We start from the raw sequence: 21,074 nt of genomic DNA, 5'->3' as shown, positions 1-21,074 counted from the left end.
CGGTTGATTTGTTATGAATTTTCAATTTTTGAACTTTAGACGCTTGCTGTAGCGCCACCGTCAGGACTATTGGCTTGAGTTTACAGCTGAGGATATCTGGCATGAGACTGGACCTTTGTGCAAAGTTTGGTGAGTTTTCACCCATGGGAAGTATGATTTCCTCGGAAGAAGAAGAAGAAGAAGAAGAAGAAGAAGAATACCTAGGATTACAATAGTGTCCTGGCAGCTTAGCTGCTCGGACCCTAAAAAGGTGGAGCTAGAAATACTGCAGTCCGTTGATTCATCAATAGTAATAATTTGATTTATGGTGCAATGTTTATTTGTAATGTTACACAGTGAGGTGACGATGTGAAACCATCAGCACACCTTAAATTTCACTGTGACAACTTTGACCATTACTTTAGTTTCTGTTGTCTCTCTTGGATGACACAGACTTTTAATAATGAGTGAATCTTCAAGCGTTTAAAAATATATATTAATTTCGACCGGATTATGTGACCTGCATATATTCAAATCCTCGCTCAGAGAAAAAAAAAAAAACATCATGGAATGTTCCTGTGGGCTACAGCCTCACTAAACCCCTGAGCTTGCCTGAGAAGGACTAAATGCACAAACCCGCTATTTCTAAATATCCCATGGAGAGAGACTCTCACTGCAGCCTGTTTTATTATGTTCTGAAAATGTCGGTGTGCAGCCTCGTTCTGTGGACGATAAACAAGGTGCAGACTGATAAAGGAGGAAATACAATGAGTGCTGGACGGAGCAGTGAGTGACAACAACCCTGCCCACATTTAAGAGTACTGTTTGTGGTGGAAAGGCTAGGGTCTAGGTACCATGTCTGAAGGATTACTTTTGGTTCCAAAGGTAAATGCCAGCGGCATATTTCTATTGGCTTTTTCTTCGGGTTTTGTTCAGCAGAATAATCCTTACAAATAAACACCTCTTTTGTAATTTTTGAAACCTACATGTAATCTAAAAAAAAGTAAAGTAAAAAGCTAATGTTAGGCTATAACTGAACTACACCATGGTCGCATCACTTCAACATCCCTTCTACATCAAGGCTGTAAAGCCATGTTTCTCTAGTCTCACTTAGCCACTTGTTAGCAACCATCTTTTTGAAGACAGAAGCTTCAAAATTTGTTGACATATTTTATGTTGAAGAGCAAAACATGAAAATCGCACAAGCTTGTTTTAATCACAGACCTTATTTCAGACATCTAATAAAAATCCCATTCAAAATACCCATTCACTTTGAGACGAGGGAACCAGAGGTGCTAAAATGTGAACTCATTCATGCACCACTCCATACCCAAAAGTAAGACGAACTATGAAAGAGAAACCAGTTATTCAAATCCTGAATAACTGCTGTGCACATTCGCCCACATACAGAAGGAGAAGCATGTTCCGGTCTTAATGTCTTGAACGTTGGGGGCAGGATGTTGGGATGTTATCAACAACAAACAGAGAACAACTACAATGACAGAAAACTCTCTCTTTGCTATAATGTCCACATTAGAGTCTCATAAGAGTCTTGACTCATTTAGTCTTCTTTTTGTTGTGTGAAATTGGAAGGTTTCAAGGAAAATATTTCCTTTTTATATCTAGATGTAGATCTGGCCCTGATTTGCTGTCTCAAGGTTACACTTTTTGATACTGCAGGTACACAGAAAGTACACAGGCGAGTATGTGAACAGTGCTGCTTGTGTCACATGCATGTTCATAGAAAGCAAGTCAGCAATGGCTGTACATACGTTCAGGGTTATTGTCATATAGTATTCCAGGCTGTTCTCATGCACCGTTTGTACATTTTCCTACAAAAAGTAATGCACTAAAATTCATAGAAGATTGTGTGCAAAAATCCTGCAACAGTGCTTTGAAACAGCCGAGGGAAACCAAAGAGTGCATCTTTAGGTCCTTCTGCAGAGGCTTCCACATATAAGGAGCTGCAGACATAAATGCTTGGTTGCCAAACTCTGTACATATCCTCGGTATAGACTGTAAAAACATGTTCTGAGAACGGAGAGCACAGCATTTTCAATTTGCTTAACGTACACTTATAGATATGCTGGAAGTCGGCCAAGAGTAGCTTTGAAAACAAGATAATGCCATGAAAAAGCATCTTACAGTTTGTAATTAACGTCAATGCACCATGGTACAGAGTCCACAGCATGCAATCACTGGGTGGATGCATTCATATATAATACATCCCCATAACCATGTGCAGTCAGTTTTGGCCAAGAAAGAGAAACAGTTTCTATATCTAAAATAAAAACCCAGTTTCAGGTTCAGCTTTTTTTTTCTTTCGTTACGAGTAGTTCAGTGTGTGGCTTAAAAGAAAGACAACCATCCAACACAATGCCCAGATATTTATAGGATGAAATGCACTCTATGCTCTTGTGCTGAGGTGTAACAGTAGTTGGGAGACATGAAAGCTTCACCTTGGCCTTTGTGAATAACATGCACGTTGTTCTGTCAGCGTTCAAGATGAGCTAAAGACTGAACAGGAACTGTTGAACAGCACTGAATGCTAGTTGAAGCTGGGAGAGGGCCTGAGTCTGAGCAGCAACAGAGCAATAAATAACTGTGTCATCAGCATACAGATGAACACATGCATCATGTACATTATGACAGAGGTTATTTAAGTAAACACTTACACATGGCAATAAATAAAGGAAGTATAGGTGAATGGCAAAAACAAAAAAATGGGAAAGGAAAAACAGTGCTGTCTTAGTAACAACAAACGAAGCTGAAACTAAACTTCAACTTGCCTGAACACTGCAGCTCCAATGACGTCGCTTAGGTGAGACAAAGTAAATTACTATCTCAGAACAAAGCAAGCAAATTTTGTAATGTAAAAGACAATGAAACCTATGACACTGTGGGCTTTCTATCTTATATTCATACTCTTTGATAACCAGGAATAGCTACAGATAGCTACCTATTTTGCAAGGGTTGATGTAATTCCTTTTTGCTGTAAATGGAGCCTTCATTTTCCTAGCAGATCATACCTGTTGGCAGACAGAATGGCAGACAGTGTAGTGAAAGCGGGGCTTATAGGAAACCAGTCTAATCACTGATGGTGTGATTATTCTATAGCCACCACATTGTGCAATCAACATTTACTTAAGTTAAGTTAAAGCAAAAAACTTGCCTATTTCTGCTTTAATTACAAAATGTTAGGGTTTCTTGCCAAAAATGTGTATGTCAAGATTTTTTTTTTTAAACACAAAAACAAATTCCTCACACCAGAAACTGCTCCTTTTGGAAATTTTAATCATATCACCACATGTGACGTTTTGATAGGTGATAAGATAAGATAAGGAGACACACTTCTATATATACAACCAATGGTGTGGTAATACATGTAGCGATACAGAAGCCGAGTACAACACACTGTAAAACCAGTACAAAATACATCATAGGAATACAGTACATTTACAAAAAAATACATTAACAAAAAATACATTTACTAAAATGCTGTTATTGCCTAGAGTATCACCTCGAATATTACATGACTGAAACAGCTGAGAAAAAAACGTCACAATGACATGCAAATTCAAGGTGCCTCTTATACTGCAAAAAGTAGTCTCATTAAGAAATACCACAGTGATGTAATAAACAAATCTTGAGCAACATATAAACATCCGTCCCATATGAGTTAGAGCAGAAAACTTGTCTATTTTTGATAACAAAATTTTAGTGTTTCTCGCCAAAAAAAAGTGGGTCCATGTCATTGGTCCGACAACCCATTAGTCCAACGTCCCGTTGTTCCGATATGTGATTATACTAGGCTATACTGTATTTGTGTACCATAGAGGATCAGCAAACGGAACAAGAGTAGGCTACTGGTCGAGATACAAGTGTCATAGAGAGGAGAGAATGAAAAACCATAACCTCCTGATATTAACTCTGGGGTCGGGGTTGTATGGGGAGCTTTCCGCGGTGCTGAATGGCTCCCGGCGGGCGTATTTCTACCTTGATGGTGCACTGCGACCGGCTCTGGGTCAGCTGGGAAAGGCTTGAGTCGAAGCAGGCTCACAGCTTATGTGTTTGCCACTTTCTTTTTCATTTTAACCCACACCATGATCTTTTCCTGACCCTAACCAAGTGTTTTTTGTGCCTAAACCTAACCAGACCTTAACCACGGGGCACCATGATGATTTCGGAAAAACGGGACTTCGGAACAATGGGTTTAATATGGTCGGAAAAATGAGATGTCGGACTAATGGGTTGTCGGAATAATGGGCTGTCCCATTAACCCCAAAAAACTTTATGTCAAAGATTTCTTTATACAACCTGAAATATCAGTATTAGTCATAAGTTATTTCTCAGGCTCAATTAGAAGTGAGAACAAAACCAAATTGTCTCACTGAACTCCACAACAGAATGACAAGTGTGAGCTCTTAACTTAGTCATTTGAAATGGTGAGTCAAAACCTCCATGAATAATATACAGTGGGTCTCGTTTATTTAACATGTTAGTAATTCTGTGAGTAGATTTGCACATAAAATAAACCTTGGTACTAAAAACCTACACCAGATTTATGAATGCCCTGGGAAACTCAGATTTGATTGTAAGCACGTGTGTATGCTCATGAATCAATCCTAAATTATAGTTTATAGGTTTTTTTTGCACAATTTAAACACAAAAAAGGCAAGAAAAATTAATAACGAAATACAGCACAGGGAAAAGCAAAAACCCAGAGGGCTTTTCTTGAGGCCTCCATCTAATAAAATTGCCACAAAGTTATTAAGAACTTCAAAATACAGTAAAGAACAAAACATAAAATAACACGAGTGATAACAACCAACTTATAGCAAAATATGTTTGTTTGTAACAACAACAAAGTGCCATATATGGCTGAAATAATTACTATGGATAGGTACATTCTGTCGACCTGCAAGCATGGAGCAAAAAAAGAAAGAGAAAGAAAAACTTTTCCACACTGAGATTGAAGCTAATTTGAGATAAGTGAGGTTGTTAGTAGAGGTGTGACAGGGACAGGTAAATCAAAGGCCCGAAAGAGGTAAGGCGTGCCATTAACTCTGTGTCCTCTGTTGTAAGAACCATCCAATTGAAATGGTTTGATGTGAAACTTCCCAGTCACAGCTCTCTGCTGCAGATGAGCACATTGCTTGCATCATTAGAGAGACCACTCTGTCAGGGTAGACAGGGACATGCGTCCACTGGAGCAGTCAATAGGAAATTTAGAAGGTATGGTGATGTGCACTGTATAAAGTTCCCTGCTGGAAGATGGTTGACGTCACAGTACAGCCTCTTATTCTGCCTCAGAGACTTTGTGCACATGCTCATTCAATTACAGAGTTTACTGTGTGAATAGTTAATTCCCTTCACATGGCTGGTCTGTTCTGTCCTTATTGTCTGTATCCTTTGTTACAGCACTGTCATAGCATGTCATACACCACTCACATCAGTAACACTGTACCAGCCAAAACTGCCTTCTTCACCAAGTCTGGAAACTTTGGAATAAATGTTTCATCCGAGGGAGGGAAGTTGGCCAGACTATACTCACCCCGCTGCTGTCAAGTGTTAAAGCGCTATTCATTCTGACAGCCATCACTGATAGCTTTGTGTTTCGTCAGTAACGTGGGTCTCGCAGTCTCACCACGCAAATAGAAGATACATTTGTGAATTTCTCTCTGCTGATTGAATCAAGTGGGATCGGGATGTCAGAAATGTAGAAAACACATGTATTAAGATGATTTAAATAAACCCGTTCACATTTTTAAGAGCCCTAATTTGATGTTTAAACCTTCTTAATGCCAATTTATTTAGCTAAATGTGTTATATATGACTAGCAATATTTATGTGCAATCCTTATTTCGAGAAGCACCACGAGCAGTCAGAAGCAGGTATAGATATTCTTAGTAACTACGAAAAGATCGAAGCTAAGATATTGATGAATGCCAAAATACATATTGAGGATAGCGTTAGTTCAGGCAGGACACGATGTCAAGCTCAGCTCGCATCCCAGCTACATCAGCTGATCTCAAACAGTCCAATCAACTGATGGATTCAGCTGATAGATCACATGATTTCTTTCTATGCAACCAATTGGTGAATCTCATTCAAGGCGTCCTATTTAAACTACTCTTGCTGCTTCCTCTGCAAGCTGCTTTGCAACCTGCCTCCACCCCAGCTCCTCCTTTTCATGCTGTGTCTGACTTATCAGCGCCATTTCTGTTTGTCATTCATGCTGCTCTGGTCTGTTCTCAGGGGTCTTTACTGCTGCTCTCCCTGCCTTAGGCTTTACTTGTTTGCAGATGGAAGGGCAGGGAGGTGTGCTCTCTCTGCCTTAGGCAGTCCAGGTGGGCATGCAGAAGGGCATACCTTTTAGAAGAGGCTCTCTGCGTATGCCCGGAAAAAGACAGAGAGGCCTTTCCGCCAGATATAATACTGCCAATGAAAATAAAGTTTTCTTTCACTTAAGTGTTCCTGACTGAAGTAAATTTCCTTCTGTGAACAGCTTACACACAAATTTGTTGCCACTGTTGGAGCTGAAAAAAAAATGTGGAAGGACCTTGCAGAGACTTGGCATGGTTGATAGCGTGTGAATTATGTAAAAGAGGAATTTAATTATACAGCAGCTGTGCCTCTGGTTTGACATTGGTCACACACAGGTTCATCCTTGAATATCACCAGCAGCTACTGTTTGTTTCAAACTGTAAGGTTTTATCTGCACATTGTATCTGTTTACCAATGTTTTGCTTGTCTGTATCCTGCAGGGCTGGTATGGGTTGCCTCGGTAATAGTGGGCTCTCCAATGCTGTTTGTGCAACAGCTAGAGGTAAGCACTCGAAGCACCATGTCACACAATTCCTTTCACTGGGTTAAAAAAACTGATTCAGCGCAGGAGGGCATATAATTGTTTTAAATATCAAGATCCAGAAAGACAGTTCAGCATTATCTTGTAACTTTCAGTCCTCCAGATATGTCCTAAAATGCTCCAAATGCTCACCTATAGTGAGCTATAGTTGCTATAGTTTCTGGATGTCATGGACCCAGTGCCCAGTGAAAACAAACAAATCATGCACTGAGAGGATGAGAACTGCTAGCTAGCTTTTTAGCTTGCTGTTTAGTATACCATATAATCCTTCGAAAATGCTGTCACCTCTTTAATTCCAGTCCCTCTGTATTAGGGTGACCATATTTTGATTCCAAAAAAGAGGACACTCGGCCAGCCACGACATAGCCTACTTAAATAATACTCGCAGTTTACTCAAAGATGCCTTAAATTTTAATATATTTAAAATTTATGTGTATGGATAGAAAATTCAGTTATATTACAAAATAATATCTCTCAAAGACAGAAATTCAGATAGGCCCCAATAGGGGACACATACACACACTAGAGTGTGGCGATCCGAGCCCGACGGTACCCGACAGGTCGGGCGGGTTTGGTCAAAAATGTAGCTATAAATTGTATTCGGGCTCAGGTCGGATCCGGTCAGCTTTCAGTGAAAATGTAGTGTAAAAATAAATAAAATCCTATTGTCTGTCCTGTTTATTGCTTGGACACTGTTATTTACGTGACAACACCTGCACATAACACACACACACACACATTGGCTGTTTGTTTCTACCTCTCTCCTTGCTGGAAGTCTTGGACCTCCAGCCGCCCGCCTCCGCCTTGATTAAACACTGAAAATTAAATAAAAGAGGGAGACAGGTTTTTCCTATTTTATCTTATTTTGTTTTATTTCTCCCTCTCCCCTCGCTAGAAGCGTCGGACCTCCTGCCTCCCACTCCCGTCTCAAACATGGAGGTCTCCCTCTCCTCTCGCTGGAAGCCTCTCCGCAGCTGAGCACCCACGGCGCACACCCGGCCTGTTAAATAGCCTGTAACCACTGTGTGACACAAACTCAGTGCTTTGGTCATTAAATAATGTCGGGCTCGGTTCGGGTTCGGACAGAAATATGCTGCCCGTGCCGCACTCTAACACACACACACACAAACACACGGAAAACCGGACATTATCATCAGTTTATAAAAACTCCCCGGACGCCCCGGACGGGACGTGAAAAGTGGACATGTCCAGGCAAAAGAGGACATTTGGTCAGCCTACTCTGTATTAGTGTTCTGTCAGAAATCAATTTCATGCCACCAGGCCGGTGATGGCTTTGCCCAGAGGCATTATGTTTTCAAGTTGTCCCTCAATCCATTCTCGTGAATGCAATATCTCAAGAATGCCTTGAGGGAATTCCGTAAAATATGGCACAAATGTACTTAGCGATGAACTGATTAGAATTTGGTGGTCAAATGTCAATGTCACTGTGAAATCGTCCATCTCATTCTTGTAAACACGATATCTCAAGAATACCTCGAAGGAATTTCCTCAAATTTGGCACAAACATCCACTTGGACTTAAAGATGAACCAGTTAGAATTTGGTGGTCGAAGGTCAAAGGTCAAAGTTACTGTGGCTTAATTTTGGCCAAAACTCAAAAATTCATTCACTAATTATGACAAAATTTGATGTGTGACAAAATTCTGTTTGAACAGAGTTTGAATTTGATATGTTTGAATACGGGGCGGCACGGTGGTGTGGTGGTTAGCACTGTCGCCTCACAGCAAGAGGGTTCCCGGTTTGATCCCGGGTGTGGGGAGTTTGCATGTTGTCCCCGTGTCAGCGTGGGTTCTCCCCGGGTACTCCGGCTTCCTCCCACAGTCCAAAGACATGCAGGTTAATTGATGATTCTAAATTGTCCGTAGGTGTGAATGTGAGTGTGAATGGTTGTCTGTCTCTATGTGTCAGCCCTGTGATAGTCTGGCGACCTGTCCAGAGTGTACCCTGCCTCTCACCCAATGTCAGCTGGGTTAGGCTCCAGCCCCCCCGTGACCCCCAAGAGGACAAGTGGTTAGAAAATGGATGTTTGGATGGATGTTTGAGTTTGGCTGGCAAGTGGGATTTAACATGTAGGCTCATGAATCCCAAAGTTTCCATACCTAACTTTTTACCACCTGTGCATAACAAACATATTTACAGAACAAAGAAGAAAGACATTATGATACAAACAACACAAAGCAAACTCAAGCTGTCATATTGGTATTGGGAGGATGAAGTGAGTGAGTAAAACAGTATAAGGAATCGGCTCTGAATGAACTGCAGAAACGCAGACCCGGTGTTATGGAATGGGGTCAGGCTGTTGCTTTAGGGTCGCTGAGAGCTTTTCTAAGTTTGCGTGGTCTGTCAACAGATTGAGCCAATGGGTTATTGGTAATTTCTTTTTGTCTTTCCAGTTGAGTAATCTTTTAGAAGTCTTTTTTGTCCAAAGTTATTGCTATCAAAATGAAAGTCTTGAGATGGTGTGGGATTGTGAGTGAGGAGAGATCACCTAAAAGCTCTCCCATGATCCTGACCAAAACCGTTCAACAGGTGTGCAGAGCCAGAATGCATGGAAGTGGTTGTCTGTTGCAGAGGAACAGTGTGTCCAGGTGTTGTTATCAGTGAAGCCCATTAAGTGCATTTTGTTGCTACTACTGCTTTTACATTGTGCTACATTTTTGAGATTATTTAAAGTTGTTGCCCAGAGGACCAATGCACACTGATTTAATTTTAACTGCTCTGAAAGCTGAGCATGGTGAAATGAACCAGTGGGTTAACAGAACTGTTGGCTGTCACTCCCCCTCTTTGGGAGCTCTACTGCTCCATGTCTGCAGACCACCAATTATAATGTCATGAACATTTGGAGTAAAATGTACTATACACCTCTGTTCGTGTTACACACTGTGAATGGCCTTGAAAATGCTATTATGGGTCCTTGAACAGGAAGTTTTAAGTAATATGTTTAACATACACTGATCAGCCAAAACATTCAAACCACTGACAGGTGAAGTGAATAACTTTGATTCTTTTGTTCCAATGCATTGTTCTGCTGGGAAACCTTTGGTTCTGGCATCCATGTGGATACCACCTGACATGTTTCACCCACTCAAACACTGTTGCAGACCAGGTACCCCTCTCATGGCAACAATACTCCCCAATGGCAGTGGCCCCTCAGCAGAATAAGGCACCATGCCACACTGCAAACATCGCTCAGGAATGGCCCAAGGAATGTGACAAAGACCTCAAAGTATCAACCTGGCCTCCAAATTCCCCAGATCCCAATCTGGATGAGCATCTGTGGCATGTGCCATTACTCCACCTTACAACCCACTGGCCTAAATGGATCTGCTGCCAACACACTGGTGCCAGACACCGCAGGACACTCCCAGAGATCCTGTGTCCATGCCTCGACAGGTCAGAGCCAAGTCTGATCCAAGGAGGCCCCACCTTGGATTAGGGGTACATCTGGGGTACCGGTGTAACTGTAATTTCATTTTCTTTGTGTATTCTTTGTCTTTTCAACTACTTTAGATGTCTAGACCTCTTAACCTCCCACCCAGATACAAAATCCTGCAGGATACGCCAGTTGTGAAACACACCCTAGGGGGGCGGCTCCCCGTCGCAGACAGAAGGGTGTGAAACACATCTTAAGAGGTGGTCCTCAGGTATAAGTGTTTAAGCTTTCCCATGCTCTGGGTCTTTCTTCATTCTGACCGCTCGTGTGCTGATTGACCTTTTCTTTGCAAAGAAAATAAAAACCTTGTCGGCCAGCAGAAGTCTCTATTTCATTCTTCACCAGCAGCAGCAGAGAATTTTCCACAACACCGGCACATCACAAGAATCCTTGAGCAGATTGGGACCTGGGGAATTTAGAAGCCAGGTTGACACCTTGAGCTTTTTGTCATGCTCCACAGGCCAATATCTAAACAGTTTTTGTAGTGTGGCATGGTGCTTTTTTCTGCTGGGGGGCCACTGCCACTGGGGAGTGCTGTTGCCATGAGGGGGGGTACTTGGTCTGCAACGGTGTTTGAGTGGGTGGAACATGTCAGGTGGTATCCACATGAATGCCTGAACCAAAGTTCAAGGATTCGACCTGTCTTCTAAATTTCCAGGGTTAATGGCACGGAATTTGCAGGCCAGGTTGATACTTTGAGGTCTTTGTCACCTTCCTTGGGCCATTCCTATGCAATGTTTGCAGTGTGGCATGGTGCCTTATCCTGCTGGGGAGCCACTAAAATGGGGAGTACTGTTGCCATGAGGGGGGGTACTTGGTCTGCAACAGTGTTTAAGTGGGTGGAACATGTCAGGTGGTATCCACATGAATGCCAGAACCAAAGGTTTCCCAGCAGAACAATGCATTGGAACAAAATAATCAAAGTTATTAACTTCACCTGTCAGTGGTTTGAATGTTTGTTTGTATATATTGTTGTATGCAGATACATAAGAAAAATGACAAAATGAATCTTGAAAAGTCATGAAAACATTTTTAAAATTTTGACCATGAAAATGTTTGGCAACACTGCAAATGTTTTAAGTCCTAACAGAGATACTATATATTGATACATAGAATATTAAGGTCCTGCCCCCGTTCTGTCATTTGAGATGTCATGTCCCTGAATATGAGAGAAACTCATTAAAGTGGGTGCAGTGTCACATGTTTGTCAGCAGCTCTCCCCAGGCCAGCAGACATGCTGGCAGTGACTGGGCACTCCAACACAGTGAGAAAATAAAAATGGTCGAAAAACAACTGTAAAAAGTGATTAACAGTTAAAAAGAGTAATCCAAGAGTTGCCTCATAACTTCCCCCCTTGTAAGTCTGATCTACTTTATATGACTGGTTCATTCCTCCAGGACTAACAATTTTTCTCTTTTCCTCTGAAAAGGTGAAGTACGACTTCCTGTATGATCACTACCACGTGTGCTGTCAGGAGAGTTGGCGCTCTCTGACTCACAGGCAGGCGTACACCACCTTCATCATGGTGGCTCTTTTCCTGCTCCCTCTGACAGCCATGCTTTTCCTCTACACACGCATCGGCATTGAGCTGTGGATCCGCAAGAGGGTGGGCGACTCCTCAGTGCTCAACACCATGAATCACAGAGAGATCAATAAGATCTCACGGTAGGTTAGACAGCACGTGTGCCTCCTTTACATATTAATGCATTTTTATCACATAGAAATATTTTTACATCATCATGCCCTCTGGTAGTATGGATACAATTCCTCTGAGTGGCGTTTTTAACTTTGTTTTGCATTTCAGTGTACATAGTTGGCTGTGGTTGTGGGTGGGAAGCTGGCTAGGGATCATGCCGTTGTAGTTGCACTAGCAATTCCTACTTGTTGCTCCTACACCTGCAAAAAGGGGATGGAGAGACTGCAGTTGCTTTTCAGTCACTAGTTTAGTTTAGCAACCTAATATATTAAACAAACAGATCACCTCAAAATTGAAAATACATATTTTTATTTACCTGTGGTGCTATTTTTCAGTCTAGATCTATTTGGTGTGAGTTGCTAAGTGTTGGATATATCAGGCATAGAGATGTTTGACTTGTGGTGCTCAAAGCACCAAATATACATTTGAAAAACTCAACAGCAATGTCCCTTTCCAGAAATCATAACCTGGTTACCCAAAATAATCCACAGACCCTGCTGTGAGCAGTTTCATGTCGAAACTATTTTCTTTCAATTGAACTACACCTGCCCACCATATCACCACGCAGGAGGAAGCATGCATTTTCCTGCTAATTAACTCACCTAGTACCACTGAGCTATATAAAGTAACAGCTCAGCTCAGAAGGATGGCATTAATAATTCTGATTCTGATATGAGCAAGAGACTCTCATCGATGAGCAGATGCACATTTCTTTGAGCACAACAAACTGAGTGCCATCAAGTTTAATTATATTCAAGGGAAGGCCGACATCTATACATCATTATCTCCAAAACTCAGAATTTTTTTTTGTGCTTTTTATAGCCACAGTGTTATATTTTATCATTTCTAAGGAGCTGTTATTTTTTATATGCTGCTAAGAAGACACCTCAGAAGATGGGTCACTTAACTCCATCATTGTTCAAAGTCTAACAGATCATACCTTGCGATGTTAGTTTTGATAAATAAATTAATTAAAATGAATAAAATCAAGGACATTTCCCTTTTCTGGCATTTCTGGTATTGAAAACTCGATACGACAACACTGTTGTATCGAGTGGAACCATGAAATTTATGAAATATTATACCCCGAATAAATAGCCTCGTTTCCACCAAACACTTTCGGCATGGTACCTTTGGAACCAAAAGTAACCCTTCAGACATGGTACCTAGACCCTGGTTGATTTCCCACTGGAACAAGTCAGCATGTCTTCTGTGATCTTTTACAGGAAAAAGAAAAGAGCAGTTAAAATGATGATTACCATCGTTCTGCTGTTCACCATCTGCTGGGCACCCTTTCACACAGTCCACATGCTGTTTGAGTATTGTAAGTATGAATGTGAAATGGAAAGAGGGACTATTTCTTGACACAGTTTAAAGGTTCTGTAAATAACTTTCAGAAAATCCTTGTTATTATTAACACCTTTATCTGAGGCTGTTAAGTGAACTACAGTCAGCATGGTGCTTGCACTCCGTAGCCGTAAGCGAGAACCTGGGCGTCGGCCAAAACTGTTACTGTTTACAAAGTACATTATCAGCTAATATTAAACCAACCATGTAGAATAGCGAAGTTAAAGCTACCTGGTTAACATTTGCTCAGTAGAAAGCATTTTGTACTGTTAGCGTTACATCATTTATCGTTGACTAAATCAACACAGATTGTCAGCTAACATGATACACAATACAAATTTATGTATTATAAATTTGTATTGTGTATCATGTTAGCTGGGGAAGTAATTTGGCAAGTAAGACATCTGAAAAATCCCCTCAGATAATATTTTGCTAACGATAACGTTAGCAAGCAAGCAAGCTAAGGCTACCCTGGTAAGACCATCCTGATGACGTTAGTTTAATTTGTCTATGGAAGCCAGCCAGCTGTAACTAAGCTAGGCTGCATTGATCTGCTGTTGGTTGCTTTGTAATGTTAGCTGATTAAACGGTAAGGTAGCGAATTTCACAACCAGATTAGCCCTGGAATCTGGATGAATTTAATAACGTTCATCATCCAAGATGGTATTTTGCTATGTTAGCTAGCAGTTTGACTGCATTAGCAAGCAAGCTGACGTTAGCTAACATAGCCAGCTACAGCCACAATAACACCGTCGGTTAGTCTTTCTGCTAATGTTAGGATTTCTTTTAAGCACCGGAGGGCACTGAAATTTTGATAAAGAGCACTGAATGTGATGCATTTACTGTTTTCTCAGACCACAGTTGAGACAAAAAATAGCTGGTTGCATAGCCCGAGGACGCCTCACTCCCCGCCGCTAGGACACTATTTCCCTGGGAAGTGAATTTGCGAATTTTAGGATAGTGAAGGAATTGCCTGCCTTACTCTGCCTTATTCTGCCTCTGATTGGCCTATCCTGATATTTTTACCCTAACAAATCCCACTTCTCTTGCCTTAACCTTATCAATCCAATCAATGTAGGCAACAAGTACTAGCCATTCATAGACAGAGTAGGGGTCATTCCTTGGGTCATCGCTGATTTGCCTTGCATTTACCCCCAGGAGCAGACAGCTCAAGTTCAGCCAGCGCAAACCCCAGTCCCAGGGTTCACAGCGAGGACCTAATATGTAAGGACACCAATGACGTGTGCTGATTGGAGGCAAGAGGGCAGTTTGGGATTAGACTCCTGGCGCTCAGGGTCTCTGTCTTGTTCTGGCTGAATTTGAGTTGCTACAAGGGGCTAAGTGGTGGTCCATCTTTTCCGGGTCACAGCTGCAAACATTTATAAAATGGAAACAGCATTTGCAGACTCTATGTTGTGGTAGGTGCCATTTGTTTGTTGACATTCATGGACTCTATTTTTTAGCTAACCTTAGCTACAGTTGCACACTGTTAGTGTTGTAGCAGAGCTAAAGAAAATCAAGGCACCCAAGAATGTGCATGAGGTCACGTCCTTTGGTTGTTTTTTTTTTGTTTTGTTTCTTTCCGGAAAATCTGGCCCAAGTCCACTGCCTGCAGGTCAATCCACAGGCTGCATTAGAGGCAACCAGGAAAGTCGGGGAAAGTGGCCATTTTTTAAATTGTGTTAGAAACCGAATAGTTCTGGTAAAAAGTTACTTACAGGACCTTTAAGTGCGTATTGCCATTTTATTTAAAATCTCCGTGCAGTTCATCAGTTTGAGTTTTAAACTTCCTGTGTGTTATTGTCAGATGACCTGGAGAACAAATATGACGGCGTCACACTGAACATGATCATCGCCATTGTTCAGGCCATTGGGTTCTTCAACAGCTTCAACAATCCCATCGTGTATGCCTTCATGAACGAGAACTTTAAGAAGAGCTGCGTCTCCACCCTCTCCGACTGCATCCGAAAGCCTAACCAGCACGGCAGCGCCATGGTGGCGCCAGAAATCACTGTGCAGTTTATCAAACCCCAAAGTAGAGACGCCTTCATGGATTCTGGTGAAGGCACTAGCTCTAAGCCGAACTCAGAAGATAAAGGACCCGCATGTTCATCACATGAAGAGAGCTTGCTGGAAATAATTGGAGAAAAAATGTCCACTATCCAAACAGTGCTCCCCGCAAACAGCTCCTCTCAAGTCAAATGAGAATTGGCTCAAAGTTCAGGAGTTGAAGTCGACCCCCTCCCCCTGTTGATGGAGCAGCTGTAGGAGCAACAAATGTGATTTCAGGTCTCACAGTTGTGGTTCAAGGTCCCAAAAAGTCCAACAGCTTGGAAACATATCTCTGAAGTGCCAGGGGCAAAAGCATTTTTTCATTCTGGTTTGGAGAACAGCAGAAAGGAAATTAAGGAATTCCAAAAAGAGGCACTTTTGCTGTGAAGACTACCCCTGGAGCAATCACAATCAGCAGTCAGACACTGAACAACCAATTTGTTAGAGAATTTCTCTGACTAGAGAAATCATTTCTATTGAGATATTTCTAAAATCTGCAGGACATTCAGCCTCTCTCAGTAAATGCTTAAAAGTGTGTCAGATGCAACTGTGTTCAGTGTCATCCGAAAAAAGCACTTGAGGGTCACCACTGTAGAGTTGTACTGAGTATGCTACACTGAGAACTCTTTGGAAAAAACATCATAGAGGACTTCAAAAGCTTTCTGCCTTTAAGAAGCAAAGGACGATGCCTCAGCTTTTATTGCACTGCTAGATTTGCGTTAGTTTAAGGCAGCATTGAAGTCAGTTCAGGTTCAATTGCAAAACATCATCTTTATAAGGTTGCTGTTCAGCTTCATAGATTTGTTTATTGCTTTTAAATCTTTTGGAGATAGAGATCGATGATTCACACAAATTCAGTCTGATAATGAAACACCTCTTATTGCCAGCAGGAACAAACATCCGTGTACACTTTTCACTTCTTTCAATTGAACAATTTAATCATTTTATATAATGTATGAAAAACTATTTTGACTTTTTTTTAACTGCTATATAGATAGCCCAAATAGATGCGAAAACAACAGCCTTGTACTTTTTTCTCCAAAGGTTCTGTATGCAACATTCAAAGCATTAATATAGTAGCAAACCACTATCTGCTGAAATGAAGTCATGCTACCTCTGTGTGTGTGTTGTAATCGGAGCCTCTCTGTGGTTTGTTGTGGTGAACAGGTCCAGCCGCTCATTCATGTTAGTGCATGTTTGTATGTCAGGGGCTAGCTCATTGCTGCAGCTTTGCACTGTGCTCCTATGGTTGCATCTGATAATGGGATGCTCTGTCAGCACTGTTGCTGTTGTAAGCACTATTTATGGAGTTAGCACTGTTAGCTGCTAACCACCAGCTCAGCCACCATGTTGAGAACCAGACAATTCATACTCTCTGAATTTCACATAGAGCCCATTTAAAGGGTGCTTCTTAATCACCTTACATACGGCATGCCCTTTTAACATTTAATCAGCAGGACTTATAAGTACCAATGTAGTTTCACTGGTGGAGATGACTTTTCAGCATGTCAAAATGTCATTTTGACTAGTTAAAATATTAATTCAAGATATCTGTAAAACAATTGACACGTTACAAATATGGCTTGCATACTGCAACATATGACTGGATGCAGTAGGACATCCTGAGGTCTCATTTATAACCTTTAGGTATGCACAAAACTAGGCCTCAAAGTGGTATACGCCGCTTCCCTCACAAGAGTTATGATCTGTAAAAGACCAACTTGACAGGAGAATGTGTGCACCTGTACGGAAACTGTACTTGTGAATTGAAGCCAGATTGTAGAAATGAAATGTTAGAGGAATCCTTATACTTATAATGATTCTTCTAACACATTAAATTTCACTTCATATCATGCTTTAGTTATAAATCCACATTAATCAGAAACATTCAGTCAGACAGTTTTATTTGTGCCAGTAAGCCCATGGTGTGAGGCAATAAGTCTGATGCTGTGAACATATAAATACTGCAGTCACTCTGTTCTTGCATGATTTACTACGAAGAACGACTGATCAGCAGGGTCATTTCAATGGATCAGCATTCATGATGTGCTTTGCATTGGCTATTTATGGTTGAATGTGGGTGTGTAGAGGGCAGGATATGAGGCTTATCCACATGCGAACCATTGACTGAGCCCTGCTCCTTTGTGATGGTCCGACAAGCTGCCGGAGTAAGCATGGAGCCCACGCTGTAACTGGCTGCACTCCCTGAAGAAATATTATTTTTGAAGCAATGAAACAGTGACTCCAGAGAGAAGCAGACAGAGGGGTCTACAGTCTGTGTTTGAAGGATATAACCAGGATGTCAAACTGACTCAGCAGCAACAACAGGTTCAAAAGACAAAGATAGTTAGAAGCTAAAGCCGAACTATAGGCTACAGATCACAGTGTAAAAGTGAACCACCACATCACTGCTGATCGCCACACAAGACAATGAATATAAAGGGAAACTTTGCTGATATTGAACCAGCTGTGTGGCACCACAGTGTGTGCAGATAAACGTTGAAGAAAGCTTGCTGGAAACGTTGATGTCAAATGGAATAGCTGTAGGGGTCAGTTGCTACCAGTCACAATCACATTATGGACATGGTGGCTTGGAAATCTAACCAGTCAAATAGCACTTGTTGATATCTACAATTGCTAACAGTGTTGCTTATTAAATGTTAAGAGGACTTACTACACCGGTTTTAGACTCAGCTCTTTTTTTTTTGTAAAACAAATTTGATAATAAACAATACATATCATTTTATGGTTTATTGAAAGAAAAAAGGTCCAATTCACATGCACCAAACCAGTGCAGCCTTTTGATGTTATAATCATGACATGAATCACACCATCTTTCTTCTATCACTGGAAACATACGGCCATTTCACACACATGAACAGAAAACAAAAATGAAATAGGAATGGCAGCATTACACACACACAGGGGACACAATTATCTCAATGTGTTTGTTTAATGGTACTGTGAAATATTTTTGTAATGTTGATATTGACACAACTTAAGTGAATGTTTGGTGTTTACAAAAAAGTATGTTTCGTAACATGTTTTGTAACAGCAGCTTGGCTTTTATGCAATGCTCTGTGCAGATTGTTGTTTTTAAAGACGTTCATTGGAAAATCAAATCGTGATAATTAATTGAAAATTGATTGCTTTCATTGTTTTTTAAAATGCAGATCACTGGATCAGAGTGCCAGTAGGCTCTATTTTCAGCTTGTGTCAAACAAGTGTTGTCCTTGGATGACTGTATCAGTGGCATTTTGTAAAGATTTTGCTCTTTCTATATGCAAGAACAGGATTTTGCAGTAAATGAGGTCTTAATCCCATTGGTATATTAAATTTTGCATTTAATAAAACGGCCTGTTACTTGTTTTTTTTTTGTTTTTTTTCAGCATTATTCAAATGGGGCCTTTTAATTTAGGGATTATATGCAAATTATCCGAGTGGGGACAGGGACTGAACCTAATGTTTCACTTTATAATAAAATCATGCCAAATGGTGTGATTTGACCAGTAGGACATGCTCCTGGATCAACATCCCACATCGCATTCCAGGATCAACATTACAATCAACCAATCACAGCCCTCAGACACCCACAGTGTGCTGCTCCTCTGCTTCTTTCAAAATTCCTTTATACTTCTTCAGAGCTAGTTTTCCAATTTGAATTTAATAAAATTGAACAAAATCCTCAGTAACATTTAACAAAAACCTGTGGGGTTAGCGAGTTAGCTTGCTAACTAGGTTGGCTATGCTAACTAGCAAGCTGTTCACTAACAAAGAGTACTACATTTTGATCCTGGATAGATTTGGTCAGGTTTATCCAGGACCATCATCATCATCACGCTGATTCTGGATAATTTGTTTATGTCGACATCAACATAACAATGATGGTCCTGGATCAATGTCAGCAATTTCATTCAGGATCAACATAGCCAACACTTTCTCACTCTAACCTCATCATGTTGATGTTTTGGTCACAGACTTTAACCGCCTTAACTTTTGTCCTTTTCCCACTGCGTTTCCCCCTGACACTGCCGGGCACTGTTAAACTATAACCTCAACCAGCCGTGTATCATGCCAACGTTAAACGACACCTTTTCCATTGATTTCTGATGCCGCAAATCACTGCATGTTGTTCAAAATTGCATAAAAAAGTCATTCTACATTATGTCGTTCAACATTGCATAAAAAAGTCATAGCATAATATGTCGTTCAAAATTGTATTAAAACGTCATAGTATAGTATGTCGTTCAAAATCACATAAAAAGTCATAGTATAGTATGTCGTTCAACATTGCATAAAAAAGTCATAGTATAGTATGGCCTTCAAAATTGTATGAAAACGTCATAGTATAGTATGTCCTTCAAAATTGCATAAAAAAGTCATAGCATAGTAGATCATTCAAAATTGCATAAAAAGTCATAGTATAGTATGTTGTTCAAAATTGCATAAAAAAGTCATAGTATAGTATGTTGTTCAAAATTGCATAAAAAAAGTTATAGTACAGTATGACGTTCAAAATTGCATAAAAAGTCATAGTATAGTATGTCGTTCAAAATTGCATAAAAAGTCATAGTATAGTATGTTGTTCAAAATTGCATAAAAAAAGTTATAGTACAGTATGTCGTTCAAAATTGCATAAAAAGTCATAGTATAGTATGTTGTTCAAAATTGCATAAAAAAGTCATAGTACATTATGCTGTTCAAAATGGCATAAAAAAGTCATTCTACATTATGTCGTTCAACATTGCATAAAAAAGTCATAGCATAATATGTCGTTCAAAATTGTATTAAAACGTCATAGTATAGTATGTTGTTCAAAATCACATAAAAAGTCATAGTATAGTATGTCGTTAAAAATTGTATGAAAACGTCATAGCATAGTAGGTCATTCAAAATTGCATAAAAAGTCATAGTATAGTATGTTGTTCAAAATTGCATAAAAAGTCATAGTATAGTATGTTGTTCAAAATTGCATAAAAAAGTCATAGTATAGTATGTCGTTCAACATTGCATAAAAAAGTCATAGCATAATATGTCGTTCAAAATTGTATTAAAACGTCATAGTATAGTATGTTGTTCAAAATCACATAAAAAGTCATAGTATAGTATGTCGTTCAAAATTGCATAAAAAGTCATAGTATAGTATGTCGTTCAAAATTGCATAAAAAGTCATAGCATAGTAGATCATTCAAAATTGCATAAAAAGTCATAGTATAGTATGTTGTTCAAAATCACATAAAAAGTCATAGTATAGTATGTCGTTCAAAATTGCATAAAAAGTCATAGTATAGTATGTTGTTCAAAATTGCATAAAAAAGTCATAGCATAGTAGATCATTCAAAATTGCATAAAAATGTCATAGCATAGTAGGTCATTCAAAATTGCATAAAAATGTCATAGCATAGTAGGTCATTCAAAATTGCATAAAAAAAGTTATAGTACAGTATGTCGTTCAAAATTGCATAAAAAGTCATAGTATAGTATGTTGTTCAAAATTGCATAAAAGTCATTGTATAGCATGTTGTTTAAAATTGTATAAAAAAGTCATAGCATAGTAGGTCATTCAAAATTGCATAAAGAGTCATAGTATAGTATGTTGTTCAAAACTGCCTAAAAAGTCATAGTATAGTATGTATGGTATAATATGTCATTCAAAATTCCATAAAAACATCATAGTAT

At 40.0% G+C, this 21,074-nt stretch overlaps 1 protein-coding gene across 1 annotated transcript in view; it reads left to right on the top strand.

Moving 5' to 3' along the window:
* Window positions 1-18,790, top strand: part of qrfprb (pyroglutamylated RFamide peptide receptor b) — a 29,766-nt gene extending 10,976 nt beyond the window's left edge. Inside the window, exons 3-6 of the mRNA XM_033612070.2 lie at window positions 6,747-6,808; window positions 11,730-11,965; window positions 13,223-13,320; window positions 15,151-18,790. Of these exons, the coding sequence (XP_033467961.2) occupies window positions 6,747-6,808; window positions 11,730-11,965; window positions 13,223-13,320; window positions 15,151-15,548 (794 nt within the window). The 3' untranslated portion in view covers window positions 15,549-18,790. The remainder of the gene's footprint in view (window positions 1-6,746; window positions 6,809-11,729; window positions 11,966-13,222; window positions 13,321-15,150) is intronic.
* Window positions 18,791-21,074: the final 2,284 nt, after the last annotated feature.

Source organism: Epinephelus lanceolatus, chromosome 21 (genome assembly GCF_041903045.1).
Source record: "Epinephelus lanceolatus isolate andai-2023 chromosome 21, ASM4190304v1, whole genome shotgun sequence".
NCBI classification, from domain to species: Eukaryota; Metazoa; Chordata; class Actinopteri; order Perciformes; family Serranidae; genus Epinephelus; species Epinephelus lanceolatus.
The sequence above is the reverse complement of the archived record's forward strand: the minus strand, read 5'-3'. Positions and strand labels throughout refer to the sequence as shown.